Raw genomic sequence first — 13310 nt, 5'->3', positions numbered from 1 at the left:
TTTGTTGTCAAAAAAATCTGATCGTGTGTACGGCCCTTTCTTGTTTATAGCCAAGGTCTACAAAAGATCTGGGGCTAAAGCCCAAAGTAGCAAAGTAAAGAAAGTCATACACTTGGGTGGGCATATACATGTATATAATATACATGGGTAAGTATGTACACCATTTTTAAAGTGCTAAGTACTTAGTATGCTCTTTAAAACCATCTTACTTAAATCTTACTCGCCCTCTGCTGCCCCCGGACTGGCATGTGGAGATGGTGGCGGCACTTCACCTTTCTACTGTTAACAGTAGTCTAAACTTATCAAACTTTCTTATCCTCCATAAGAGTATTTTGCATGTTCTTTTCAGAGTACTCCAAAAATGTTAACTTGTTATCTGTGCTTTAGTTTTGAACAAAGTTTCTATATGTAAAAATAGCTTTTCATGATTTTTGTGGAGCTGACTTTCCAGCCATGTCATTATCAAGTGACAAACCCTAATTTTAAATTCCTTGGGAAATTTTGAAGTTGGATTTTTTGATGGTTGATTTTGTCAGTTTTGGCTGTTGACATGTGGCTCTGCTGTAGGGCTAATTATTTGGAGTGGATTTTTTAACCCTTTTACATATTTTATTGGGTAGGGAGATGATATGCAGTCAATAGTTGCTATGTCCTTTGATTCCTTATTAAAGCAATACAATCAGCACCCATTGTATTGCTTTTTTACTTTTATTAGAGAGCATAGTTAATAGTACCAAATTAACTTATTACTTATTTTACAAACACTTTAACTCTTCTGCCCCAGCCACAGGCTTTCTTCTGTTCTCCTGCTGCCCTCAACCAGGCATAATCAGTGTGACTCTGGAGGCAGCAGACTAGTGGCCATCGCCGCGCTGGCTGGGTGAAGGAAAAATCCAGCACCAAGGCTGTTCTGTTCTCCTGCTGCTGCCCTCAGCCAGGCATAATCGGAGCGAGATTCTGGAGGCAGCAGGCTAGTGGGTGTCGCCACACATGCTGGATGCAAGGAGAAATCCAGCATCAGGGTTGTTCTGCTGCCGCCTGCATCTCACAACACAGCCTGCAGGTAACAGTGCAGTGGGCGAATCCCGCACCGGCCTGATCACACAGAAGGTAAAATGCAGCTGCCACTGCTGGCTGGTCTTTTTATTAAAAGGCTGAACCCACTAAGACACTAGGGGCTATAGCCCCAAAAGCCACCTCCTAGTGATGCCACTGTCTATAGCTGTTAATCATGGGTCATTTTCTGGACTTCACTAATCAAACGTGTAAATTTAGGATTCCTGTAGGCTTCTCCTACTTATAGTCTGGCCATTTACAATGTATTGTCTATGATGCATCTGCAGATAATGCCACCTGGAACCTCTAGGAAGGCATAATTCTATGACATGTTAAGTCATTGCATAAGGATCTGCCTTTTCCCTACTTGGCTGACAAAAAAAGCACAGCACCCACATCTCTCCACAGGCCATCCCAAGTTACAATACATACACTATTATTGCCAACCGTATTGGGACTCCCTGCCTTTACACGTATCTGAACTTTAATGGCATCCCAGTCTTAATCCGTAGGGTTCATTATTGAGTTGGTCCACCCTTTGCAGGTTCAACTCTTCTGGGAAGGCTGTCCACAAGGTTTAGGAGTGTGTCTATGGGAATGTTTGACCATTCTTCCAAAAGCTCATTTGTGAGGTTAGGCACTGATGATATGGATGAGAAGGCCTGGCTTGCACTCTCAGCTGGAATTCATCAAAGGTGTTCTATCGGGTTGAGTTCAGGACTCATATGTATCATAGCATTGCTGATGTTAGCGTCAAAGACCACTCAGTGTCCTAGCAACCAATCACCAGCTGGTTAACTTGAAAGTCAACTCAGGCAGATCCCACCCTCCATCCAGTGCTGCTGTGCCTCTCGCCCTTCATCCATAATCCTTTTGCTCTGCTTTGATATTAACAGTGGCAGAGCAGCTCCTAAATGGTGTGACTGCAGCTGTCCAGATGGGGCAGTGGCATGGTCTATGATTTAGTGATGCTTGTTCTAGACCGGGGGTCAGCAACCAGTAGATCATGGTCTGGACTTGCTAATCCGCCATCCTAGAGCATCAAACAGAGTGCAATGCAGAGGAACTACTTGAAAAGTTGTAGCTGTAGTAGGGAGCACGAGTCAATGCCACCCCTGTAATGCTGGTCCTGTCCCATGCAGAGTAATACCAACTGTACTCCAACTGTTATCCCGGGTAGTGTGCCAGCAGCAGGAAAGAAGAGCTCTTCAGGTCAGTGTGAAACAATACACTGGGAATAATAGTATAAGGCTTCTTTCACACTGATGCGCTGCAGTTTACCCACACCGCAGATTTGCTGCACCTGCAGATTTGCTGCGCTTAGCCATAGACTTCTATTATATCCTGTGGATATACCACACCTGCACGATATAATAGAAAATCGATGGCAAAGCACAGCTAGCTCAGGAAAGTTGCAGATGCACTGTACCCACGAGGTGTGGGTAAATTGCAGAGCATCAGTGTGAAAGCAGCCTTACAAGGGGATCAAAACAGTAGAGGTTCATTTACATTTGTAGTTTGGGGGTTGGTAAAACCCTATAGTTTAAGATGTTTTTTTTTTATCAACCCCCAACAGCACCTCCTTTAGCTGCATTGGCCAGTCATGTACACGTCGCAGCCACAGTTATATGCTCTGTCATGGTTGGTGGGTGTAGCAACTGCCAACCATGACCCATTCAGTGAATGAGGTAACTCTGAAGGTGCCCTGCAACCTTGTGCAACAAACAAGGGGTTAAAACAGATAGCATTGTGTTGCTTTCTCACCACCTGCTTTAACCCCTTGGACTCCGCAGAAGCATGCTGGTGTGCGGCGCTTGCAGCGTGGCCCCATTTACTTGAATGGGTCACAATTGGCAGGCGGTAGCACCCACCAAAAGCCCCCCCTCCCCCACTTCACTAAGCATGATGCTGCCAAATGCAACTAAGGGATTTAAACCCATGATTACCGTGCAATGCACACGATTGTGCCATGGCAGTACAGCTATTAAAAGTTTAAAATCAGGTGTGAGGAGGAGACACTGTGCTTGGTGATCTTTGACTTCTCGCATGTTGTTCAGGTAGATCTCCACCTCTTTAAGGTTGCCTACTCTTGTTCTAGACTATACAGGCATGTTATTGAGCAAACATAACATAAGGTTGCGTCACCTTTCTGACAACCTTTTTTTTTTCCCCTGCCCTTCGATGCAGAGGTTTTCACTGCTGCCCTTTCTACAATGTTGGATGATTACATTTTGCCCCAAACAACCTACAACCCCCAATTCCGAAATAGTTGGGATACTATGTAAAAATGCTGCCATCCATTTTAAAATTCCCCTCTTTTTTTTTTTTCCTATAAATGGTACATGTTGAAACATTTGATAAGTTTTCTATATAAAATATGTTTTTTTGACATTAGAAAATCATTGCATTGCTTTTTCAGATTTTCCACAGCTCTCCAACTTTTTGAGAATTGGGGTTTTATTTGCGTTTTGATTTTTAAACAGCCTGTGAGTACACACTCACTTGGAGACCCAGGCTATGAGACTTTGCGTCTTGAAGACCATCTGGTTTGTGTTACTATCCTGGACGAGGTTTCCATTCACTCGACAGCGAATTCCAAGTCCATGAGGGTCTGGGGAAAAAAAAAAAAAAAAAAGGAGAGCTTGATGAATTGTGATTTATACTAAAATTACAAGCATATTAATTCTAGCATTGCCGATGTTAGTGTCAAAGAACACTTTATATGTCAGATGTGTAGCAAGACAAGTAGACATTGACCATCCTGGAATCTTACTACACACGTGTATGGACAGAATTCTGTTAAACCTTAAAAGGGTAAATAAATTCTCTAGCTCGCAGTCAACATAGATGCTGACTGAACTGTCAGACAAAGGGACAACCACTAGGGGTAGCACCCACAAATCTGCATATGGACTACAACATGAAGGTACAGCACAAGGAGAAAGCAAAAAATAGTCATAGGATACAATCAAATTCCAATTTTTCCAAAAAAAAAAAAAAAAAATCTTACTCTTGCATGGCAGGTGGGAAGAAAGCTACAAGCAGCTAAACGTGTACACTATGAAAAAAGCAAGATAGGGCTGTGGGATATGGGGGTATGTTACAACATGGAAATAAAAGAGATAGTCTCCTTTTACTTTAAATTCCTCTACTTCCAGACCAGGCCTTTTCTGGCATGTTTTAATCACAATCAGTTGTTTTTGCTAGAAAATTACTTAGAACCCCAAGCATTATATTATTTTTTATTTTTATTTTTGAAACAGAGGCCCTATAGAATAAAGTGTTAGGTTTTGCAATTTTTTTATGTCACAGTATTTGGGCAGCGGTTTTTCCAAACGTAATCTTTTTTGAAAAATTACACTTTTTTGAAATTTAATGCCAAAAAACACAATACATTACTCAATTTTTTATACAATATAAAAAATGTCATACCAAGTAAATTAGGTACAAAACAGGTCATGCTTTAAAATTGCCTGTGCAATGGCGACAAACAACGTCATATTTATTATTCATAGGTGACACTTTAAAAGCTGTGACATCTTTGGGTATCTTAAGCCGCGTACACATGATCGGATTGTCAATCTGCCCGTGTGTGGGCTCCAGGGGACTTTTTGTTCCCAAAAGTCTGGCAGACTTAGAAAGAAGTCTTGACTGAAAATTGTCCACCAGACTCGGCAGTCTGTGTGCTAGTCCACCAGACTTTTAAAATGAACGGACTTGCCCACACACGGAGTAAAGTCCGTTCATTTTAAACGTGGCTCCAGGTAGATGGAACTAGCGAAGGAAGTCAATGTCGCCGCCTCCATCGGCAAGATTGACACCTCGCGAGCCCCGTCACCTTGTATGGATTTAAAGGGGAACTCCTAAGCCAAAAGAAACGGGGTGGGGGTCCCCCCAAAGTCCATAGCAAACCCTTATCCGAGCACGCAGCCTGGCTGGTCAGGAAAGGGGGTGGGGACGAGCGAGCGTCCCCCCCCCCCCCGCCATACCAGGCCACATGCCCTCAATGCAAAGTACCTTGTCCCCATGTTGATGAGGACAAGGGCCTCTTCCCGACAACCCTGGCCATTGGTTGTCGGGATCTGTGGGCGGGGGGCTTATCAGACTCTGGGAGTCCCTTTTTAATAAGGGGCCCCCAGATTCCAGCCCCCCCCCCCCCCACCCTATGTGAATGAGTATGGGGTACCCCTACCCATTCACCTGGGGGGGGAAGTGTTAATAAAAAAAAAAAAAACACTGGTTTTTAAAATACTTTATTAGACAGCTCCGGGGGTCTTCTCGCCGGACTCCTCCGCTATCTTCTGCTCTTTTGCTAGCTCTTTTAGGAGCGGAGGAGCCCGGCTTTCTCCTTCGTCGCCCCCGCCGTCCGGGGGTCTTCTTCCGTCTTGGGGGGGTCTCGTCCCGCTTTTCGGTTCTTTTTCCAGCTCTTTTACTGCCTTCTGCTTCTTCTCTTCTCCTGATGTTGACACAACGCTCTCTCTGGCCGTAATGACAGGGACGCGTTGTGCGGCGACTTATATAGGGATAAGGGGCGGGGTCACCGGGTGATGTCACACTGACACCTCCCCTTATGATATCACAGTCCTGGGGGATGCTGGGACTGTCATTGTAAGGGGCGGGGTCACCATGTGACATCACCCAGTGACCCCACCCCTTATATATAAGTCGCCGCACAACGCATCCCTGCCATTACGGCCAGAGAGAGAGCGTCGTGGCAACATCGGAAGAAGAAGCAGAAGGCAGTAAAAGAGCTGGAAAAAGAACCGGCTTTCCTGACCACTTTTATTTAAAACCACATCAAAAAATGTACACAGGTATGTCTTCCCATGCAGGGGGTTCTCACTATCACCATGAATCAAACATAACATTCAGCCTCCTGGCTCTCTTGGGGCAGCTTTACTGCTCCGAGTACCTCTATAGAATCCTCCTGACCATAAGTACCTTTCTGTTCCCCTTGACCATGAAACACATTCCGGTGTTTATGCAGAACACGAGGGGGGCACTTTAGATTATTTTATTTCTTTTTTATTCACTTGGGTGGGGCCCCTTATTATTAAAAGGGGGCTTCCTGATTCTGTTCTTCCACACAGCTGATGTTGTGTTCAGACCATACCATAAAGTGATTGTTAGGTGGGGGAAAAAAAAAACCTTTACAAACATGTTATACTTACCTGCTGTGTGCAGTGGTTTTGTACAGGGTCCCCCTGGCACCTCCTGTTTTCCGAGTGGCCCCCTACCGGGGTACACTTGTGCGGGCTTGATCTTGAGCTGCACTGTGTGCCTTTATTAACACACACAGTGCAGCTCAGCCCCACCTTCTGCTCCTTTGTCACTGGGTTTGATTGACTCAGTCCAGTGAGGAAGGAGAGAGAGCAGTGCTGCTGCTCTCGGGCACAGTACTGGATTGAGATTGGGCTCAAGTAAGTATTTGGGGGGGACCTGTACCTCTACCTTAGGGTAAAGAAAACCCTTTAGAATTTACAACCACTTTAAACTCATACTTAATAAAACACAATGTGAAAACATTGAAGTTACATGACACCCTACAGACATCTCTCCGCCACCCCCGAAGGCAAGTCACATTCTGCTGACAAGGAGTGAAAGATCATTATTGTTATTGCAGAGTTGGAGAGGAGAGGCTCTATCAGGTCCCATCTGGATTGCTCCAACTGCCTATTAACAAGAATAATAAAATTGTAAAAAAAAAAAAAAAAAAAAAATTTTTTTTTTTTAAATATATAGAGAATTGACAAAAACAACCCTCCAGGTTACAATTACCAACTCAATCTCATAACCATATACACAGATTTTTATTTTAATCTTTGTGGTTCGTATAAAAAAAAAAAAAAAAAAAAAAAAAGGGTCAAATTTGACTCTGGGCCTTTGTACGCTATTATGTTACAGATACATTGAATGTATGTAATATTATTGAATCAGTCAATTATATTTGAAGAAAGTATTCAAAGAATTAAATAAAAGCATGGTTTTCTCTTTTTCCCCTCTGATTAAAACCTATGAAATTAAAATAAAATAGGATTTTAGTATTCTCATATAAGCATTGTGCTATTAAACTAAATATACGTGCTGCTACTTAAAATGCAAATAATAAAACAAAGGGTGAAAAACAATGTAGTGTCAATCTACACAATCACAGTAGCGCAAAAGAACAATAAAAATTATTCTAAAGTGTCCATAAATAAAATCAAAAATAAATTGTCCATCATAAATAAATTCAAATATCAAAAAAAGAATCAATTGTGAAAATAGTGCAACGCTTCATAAAGTGGAAAATTCTGAACACCTTAGAGCCTTCACAAAATTGCACAAGTGCCAATCCACACCCCTATAGAATGAGGCTCACCAAATCGTAGATTTCAATCGCATGTGTGATTAAATCACTCTAAGCTTTATGCAGATGATCAACCCAATCTCCACTCTGATCTCCTCAGATTCGAATGGATGACCGCTCTCTCCATATGTAGGGATTAAATCAACACAAAGCCAACAGTGTAAAAATTTCTTGGGTAACAATTTTAATGAAAAAGTATTGCGCTTACATCACAAATGAAAACAAATCGCCTTTGGTTACATGCTGGGTGTCTACGTGCTGCGTCTTTAACCCCTCGTCGCTCGCACTCACAAATAACACTCTCAGCGTCAAGTTTCAGTTGCCATATAGCCACACTCCTAACATTTTTCATTACTTCCAACTTGATCACGGGCTGCACGGCACAGCAACTGAGCTTAAAATATCTCACTCCACATTCACAGTGATGGGACCGAATAGTTTAGCTATCCTAGTGTGCAATTAGCCCTCCAATAGCCAAACTAGACTTATCCATATGTACAATTAACCCTATTTGTGCTGGATGAAATTCATCCAGTTTCCATTCAAACATTGATCCTATGGGGCAAAATATCTATGCCACACCCACATTTACAGTAATGGGACCGGATAGTTTAGCTATCCTAGTGTACAATTAACCCTCCACTGGCCAAATTAGATTTATCCATATGTACAATTAACCCCATTTGTGCTGTGTGCAATTCATCCACAGGTTCTAATTCAACAATTGGATCCTATGGGGCAACACATTCATGTCTACACTTAATCCTATCCTCATTGGACGCAATACATCCACAGTGATTACTCTACCTTACTCAACTAATAGGTGAAAAGGGTGGTGTAACGAGCCCCTGCTCGCTCGGTTCTACTCTCCTGGCACTCCTCTGTGGCTATGGAATTAACCTGCAGATCACAACGTCTGGTGGTTCGGTCCTCCGATGCTCCGGGATTTGAACTACAGCTATGTGCCGTTCGAATCCAGTTGCGATAGCTCAGAAAAAACACCAGGCAAGCTGTATGCAAGTTCAAACAGGAATCTCACCTTTATTGGATGCACACAACACACTTTTATACATAACGGTTTGAACACCCACCCCAACAACCACTTTCCAATTGGTCAATTGTAAAGTACACTTTAGTCCTCAATTAGGTCCTCTTGGCCATGCAAATGAGGACTTGAAACAGGGTCAGGAGGGATTGGTCTGATAGCTTTAATAGGAAGACAGATATGTGTGATGATACAGAGAAGTCCCGGGGGGGTACTTAAATAATCCTTGGATTGACCCTTTGTTTATGTACTTTATTATATAAACATTTATTTAAGGATTTTAGTATTGGCTGTAAAATCCTTTTCTCTGAATACATTACAAGGCACAGGATGATGTATCCTGGAACCAATGAGACAGCCTTTTATTTGATGTTGCTCACTCTTCAATTGGACTGCTTTTGGATAACGACTCGAAAGCAATGGGTTAACAAGGGCAGTTCATAGGACCCTACAATGTCGCCTGAAGAAGTTTATGACCAAAGCCTGTATCAGCCGAGGACTGAACATCCACCTGCAAAACCATTACAGAAGGTCAGGTGGTAGCCCTGCAACCTGTGAAACAGATGCCCGATTCTGAAAATCTCAAGCACCAACTGATCTGGTAGAGTGCGCTCTATCAGGGAAAGAGGGCACCTTGTCCTAGAGGCCATAAACTTTAATAATAAGCTGTCCATTCACCCCCAACAATAGTAGAACAAGATGCAACCTGTCCCCTATGAGGACAGTCAGGCAGGACAAAGGGGAAGTAATTGTTGAAAGGGAGCTGCGCAGAAAGAAAAAACTTGAACAGTGTTTACCACCTCCAAACGATGGAGAGAAATCTCCCAAGGATGTTTGAGAGCAGGTCATAGAGATAGATTATTATTATATGAGGTAAGGTGAAAGAAAAATAATCTTGGCAAGAAAAGGGGCCCTGGGCCCAAGAAAACCTTGTTCTTGTGTAACGCAAGAAGAGGTTTCCACCACCAACTCAAAAACTCATCTTGTAGCAAAGTTGGAACCTTGAGAGTAAGGAGAAACTGAGGCTGGGTTCACACTAGAGCCCTGAGCGGCTCACGGCAGGGGGTCTGGTGCGTCTCCATTCACCGCTTCAGGTCCGATTTCAGCCCAAATTTGTGGCTGAATTTGAAGTAGTACAGGACTGCAATACACACTGGAGCCGCTCTGGAGATTTGTGAACCGGCTCCATAGAGAGCCGGGCACAATCTCCTGCTATGCAAATTGGATGTACAAGATTCAAAAGGAATGACACACAAGTAAAAACCACAGCATCTCTTAAAATCCCCCTCTAATAAAAAAGGTACCCCTCTCTTCTCTTATATTTTTCTGAATCTCCTTGACCACTTACCTGTATGTCCTCGGGCTGAAGTGGAGGAACTGGGGTGATGGCTGCAGCAATCATCCCAGTACCAAAATTTTCCCAAGCGATGTAATGGGCTTTTTTTGTAGAAGTGGTCTGAGTAGCTTTACAGTCGCCTGATCACTTCTACGGGGTGTGAAAGAGGGCCCCCCTTCCACTGACTTTACCGTGCTCTCCCAAGCAATTAAGGGAGCCCAGTGTAATGGTTGTGCACATCGGGCCTATGAAAAGCTGTACGCAACATCCATGTTTATATCTCAGCTTATCTCAGCCATGTTGTCATATGAAGGGCATAACCACAGTGACCTTGCCCCCATCCATTTTCTTTCAGTTATATGATACACAAACTGTTGCCAGGTTATGCCAGAGACACACAAACCCCTTCCATTAACCACTCACTGGAGTTTTTCCAGACACTTGCAGCTCTTCTCCCTATTGTAAATACGGTAGCAATCCAAAATTCTGATTGACTAGTTATCAGCCAAAACTCAAACTTCAGTATAGCTCACAACTCATGAAGTAATAACAATACAGCCAGGATCTAGACATAATTTACCTCCCACAGTTAATTTTTAGAATTTTGAGGCCAAACATTGTTAACCTAGGCCAGTGATGGCGAACCTTGGCACCCCAGATGTTTTGGAACTACATTTCCCATGATGCTCAACTACACTGCAGAGTGCATGAGCATCATGGGAAATGTAGTTCCAAAACATCTGGGGTGCCAAGGTTCGCCATCACTGGCCTAGGCGAACCGGGAACAGAACCAGTCCAGTTCTTCTAGGGGAATGGACATACGAGACCTAAACATATTTATAGCCATTTCAAAGCTAATTTCATGCTTGACAATATTATGCATGTTAGCCGACTGTAAACAGTGATATTCAGAGATATGAATACCTATAGAAAAGTATATCTGGGACCTGATCATAAATGTGAAGACATCCCAGCAACCCTCCACAGACACTTAATTGGTCAGATGGCCTCTGTGAACACCCCTTTAATACAGAGAAAAGGGAAATGCCAACACATTGTGACAGCTCTTGTGTACCATCAAGAAAAAGAAGACCTGTTATGAGAGCCAATTGATCACTTTGCAAATAGCTTATTTGCACCATTTTGACCTTTTTAATTATTAAACCCTATGCCTCTTAGGCTTTTAGTGCAAACTAATAGAATCGGTGCAGCTGAGAGTAGTACGGTTACAAAAGTGACTGTGTGGTGTGAGATTGGCAAGTCCTTTGTCACAAGTTGGTGAGAAGGGCAGGGTCCAATACTGCATTTTATCACACCCGGTACTGCCGTCAGTGTGTGCTTGTGGACTGAGAGGGGAGGAAAGTACACCTATACCCAGTTCCCCTCTGTAATCAAAGCAACCATAAGTGACAAGGATTTTGTCACTTTCGATTTTGGTTTTGTTGTTCACAAACCATTACCAGCTTGTAAAGCGTCTGATCAAACCATTCTTGGTTTGATCAGATGATTTGGAGGCCAGAGAAGAGAAATGGGGCCCAATAGACCCCAGATCTCTCCATAAAGAGGACCTGTCGTGGCCCATGCTATCACAGGGGATGATGTTTATCCCTCGTGATAGCATTAAAGTTTATTAAAAAAATTTAAGTTGACAGTGTAACAAAGTTTCCACATTTAAAAAAAGTGCCCCTATTCTTATGAGTAAATGCGAAGGCATACGTAAATCCCACACGCATATGCAAACAGTGATCGCACCACACATGAGCTATTGCCACAAATGTCAGAGCAAGAGCCATAATTCTGGAGCAAGCCCTCCTGTTAAACTAGTAACCTCTATGAAGATTTTTTTATAGTTGGTCGCCATTGCTCAGGCGTGCAACATTTTAAAATGTGACATGGTAGGTAGCTATTTACTCTGCAGAACATCATCTTTTATATTTTACCAACAATTTTATATTGTGTTGTGTGCATTAAAATTCATTAAAGTGTGTTTTTTTTTTCCAAAAAACGTTGCGTTTGAAAAACCTCTGCCAAAATATTCCATACAGACATAAATTGCAAAAATCACCATCTCCAGGGTCTCTGCTTAAAAAAAAACAATGTTTATGGGTTCCAAGTAATTTTCTAGTAAGAAAATGCAGATTTTTACATATATGTATCAGGTGTCAAAATTGACCTGGGGGTAAACTGGTTAAAGGCAAAATGCAAGAACAATATATATTCCGACAAAGACATACGTACAAACACATAAAGAGAGCTTAAGATATTTACTGCATTACCTGAAATTGAGTCTTTACTAACCAATGCTGGCCCAAGTGGACAGAATGTGTCAAAAGTTTTACCCAGCAGCCACTGCTTGCCATTCTTCTTCATCTGCCAATCACGGGCACTGACGTCATGAGCAACAGTAAACCCAGCAACATACTCCATTGCATCTTCCTCCTGTGTAAACACTGGAAATGTAGCAGTGGACAGGATATAGGTGGCTCACAATAGCCATATAATACATCTTCTCGACATTAAAAGGACAGTTTTGCCCTTGCCCCATTATTGATTACATGCTTGCTACGCAACACATCTAATCTTGGTAAGTCCCCATGGAAGCGACCACTTACTCACTAGCAAATATCAAACATGTAGGCCTTAAAGGGCCAATTTACACCTTTTCACGTGCATACATATACAGGATTCAAGGGGTTGTAAAGGTAAATGTTTTTTCACCTTAATGCATTCTATGCATTAAGGTGAAAAAAAACATCTGACAGTGCCTGCGTCCCCAGCCCCCCCGTTTTACTTACCTCACCTCTCGAAAGTCCCGCGCTCGTCCCCCGACGTCCTTTCCACCGTTCAGCCTGGCCGCTGATTGGCTGGAGTGGATGGATGGAAAGTAGCGCAGCCATCGGGGGGGCGGGGCCGTGTGATACAGCGAGCGGCTATAGCCGCCGGCTGTATCACGGGAGCGCGCCCGCAGATGCTTCTCACCATGCGAGGGAGCTCGCATGAACGTGAGAAGCACCTGTGGGAGGAAGCCAAGACAGCCGCTGAGGGACCCCAGAAGAGCAGGTTCGGGGCCACTCTGTGCAAAACGAGCTGCACAGTGGAGGAAAGCATAACATGTTTGTTACTTTAAAAAAAAAAAGAATTCACTTTACAATCCCTTTCACAAGTTATTATTTAGGATTTATTTAACACCAACAGTACAATACTATAGAGTGAAGCCTCATACACACGATCGGATTGTTGGCCAACAGAGTGCATCAGACTTTTGTCTGAAGGGCGTGTGCTGTGAACTGAAAAATTTCAGCTTTTGAGCGCCACCCTTTGGGCATCTTCTGCTAACGTCATGTTTGGTGAGCATTGATTCTGAGCATGCGCATTTGTACTTTGGACTTTTGTGTGACGGACTTGTGTACAGACAATAAGAAAATCTGAAACAAACCGTTGTCCGCCGAAAATGTAACTAGCCTGCCATTCAACATTTGTTGGGGGAAAGTTAGGTAACAATTGTCTGACGGAGCAAGTACCAA

General features: G+C 43.0%; 1 protein-coding gene across 3 annotated transcripts in view; it reads right to left on the bottom strand.

The window, feature by feature from the left end:
• The window catches only part of LOC143960702 (oxaloacetate tautomerase fahd2, mitochondrial-like), a 45743-nt gene that overhangs the window by 7366 nt on the left and 25067 nt on the right, over positions 1-13310 (bottom strand). For all 3 annotated transcript variants that reach the window (XM_077469526.1, XM_077469527.1, XM_077469523.1), the window contains exons 5-6: positions 12063-12225; positions 3559-3667 (exon numbers count right to left, since the gene is read on the bottom strand). In XM_077469526.1, the coding sequence (XP_077325652.1) occupies positions 3559-3667; positions 12063-12225 (272 nt within the window). The remainder of the gene's footprint in view (positions 1-3558; positions 3668-12062; positions 12226-13310) is intronic.

The sequence above is a fragment of the Lithobates pipiens genome, unplaced genomic scaffold (genome assembly GCF_037356315.1).
Source record: "Lithobates pipiens isolate NorthernLeopardFrog02 unplaced genomic scaffold, aLitPip1_a1.2 Scaffold_8, whole genome shotgun sequence".
Taxonomy (NCBI): Eukaryota; Metazoa; Chordata; class Amphibia; order Anura; family Ranidae; genus Lithobates; species Lithobates pipiens.
This window is presented reverse-complemented; position numbering and strand designations above follow the sequence as displayed.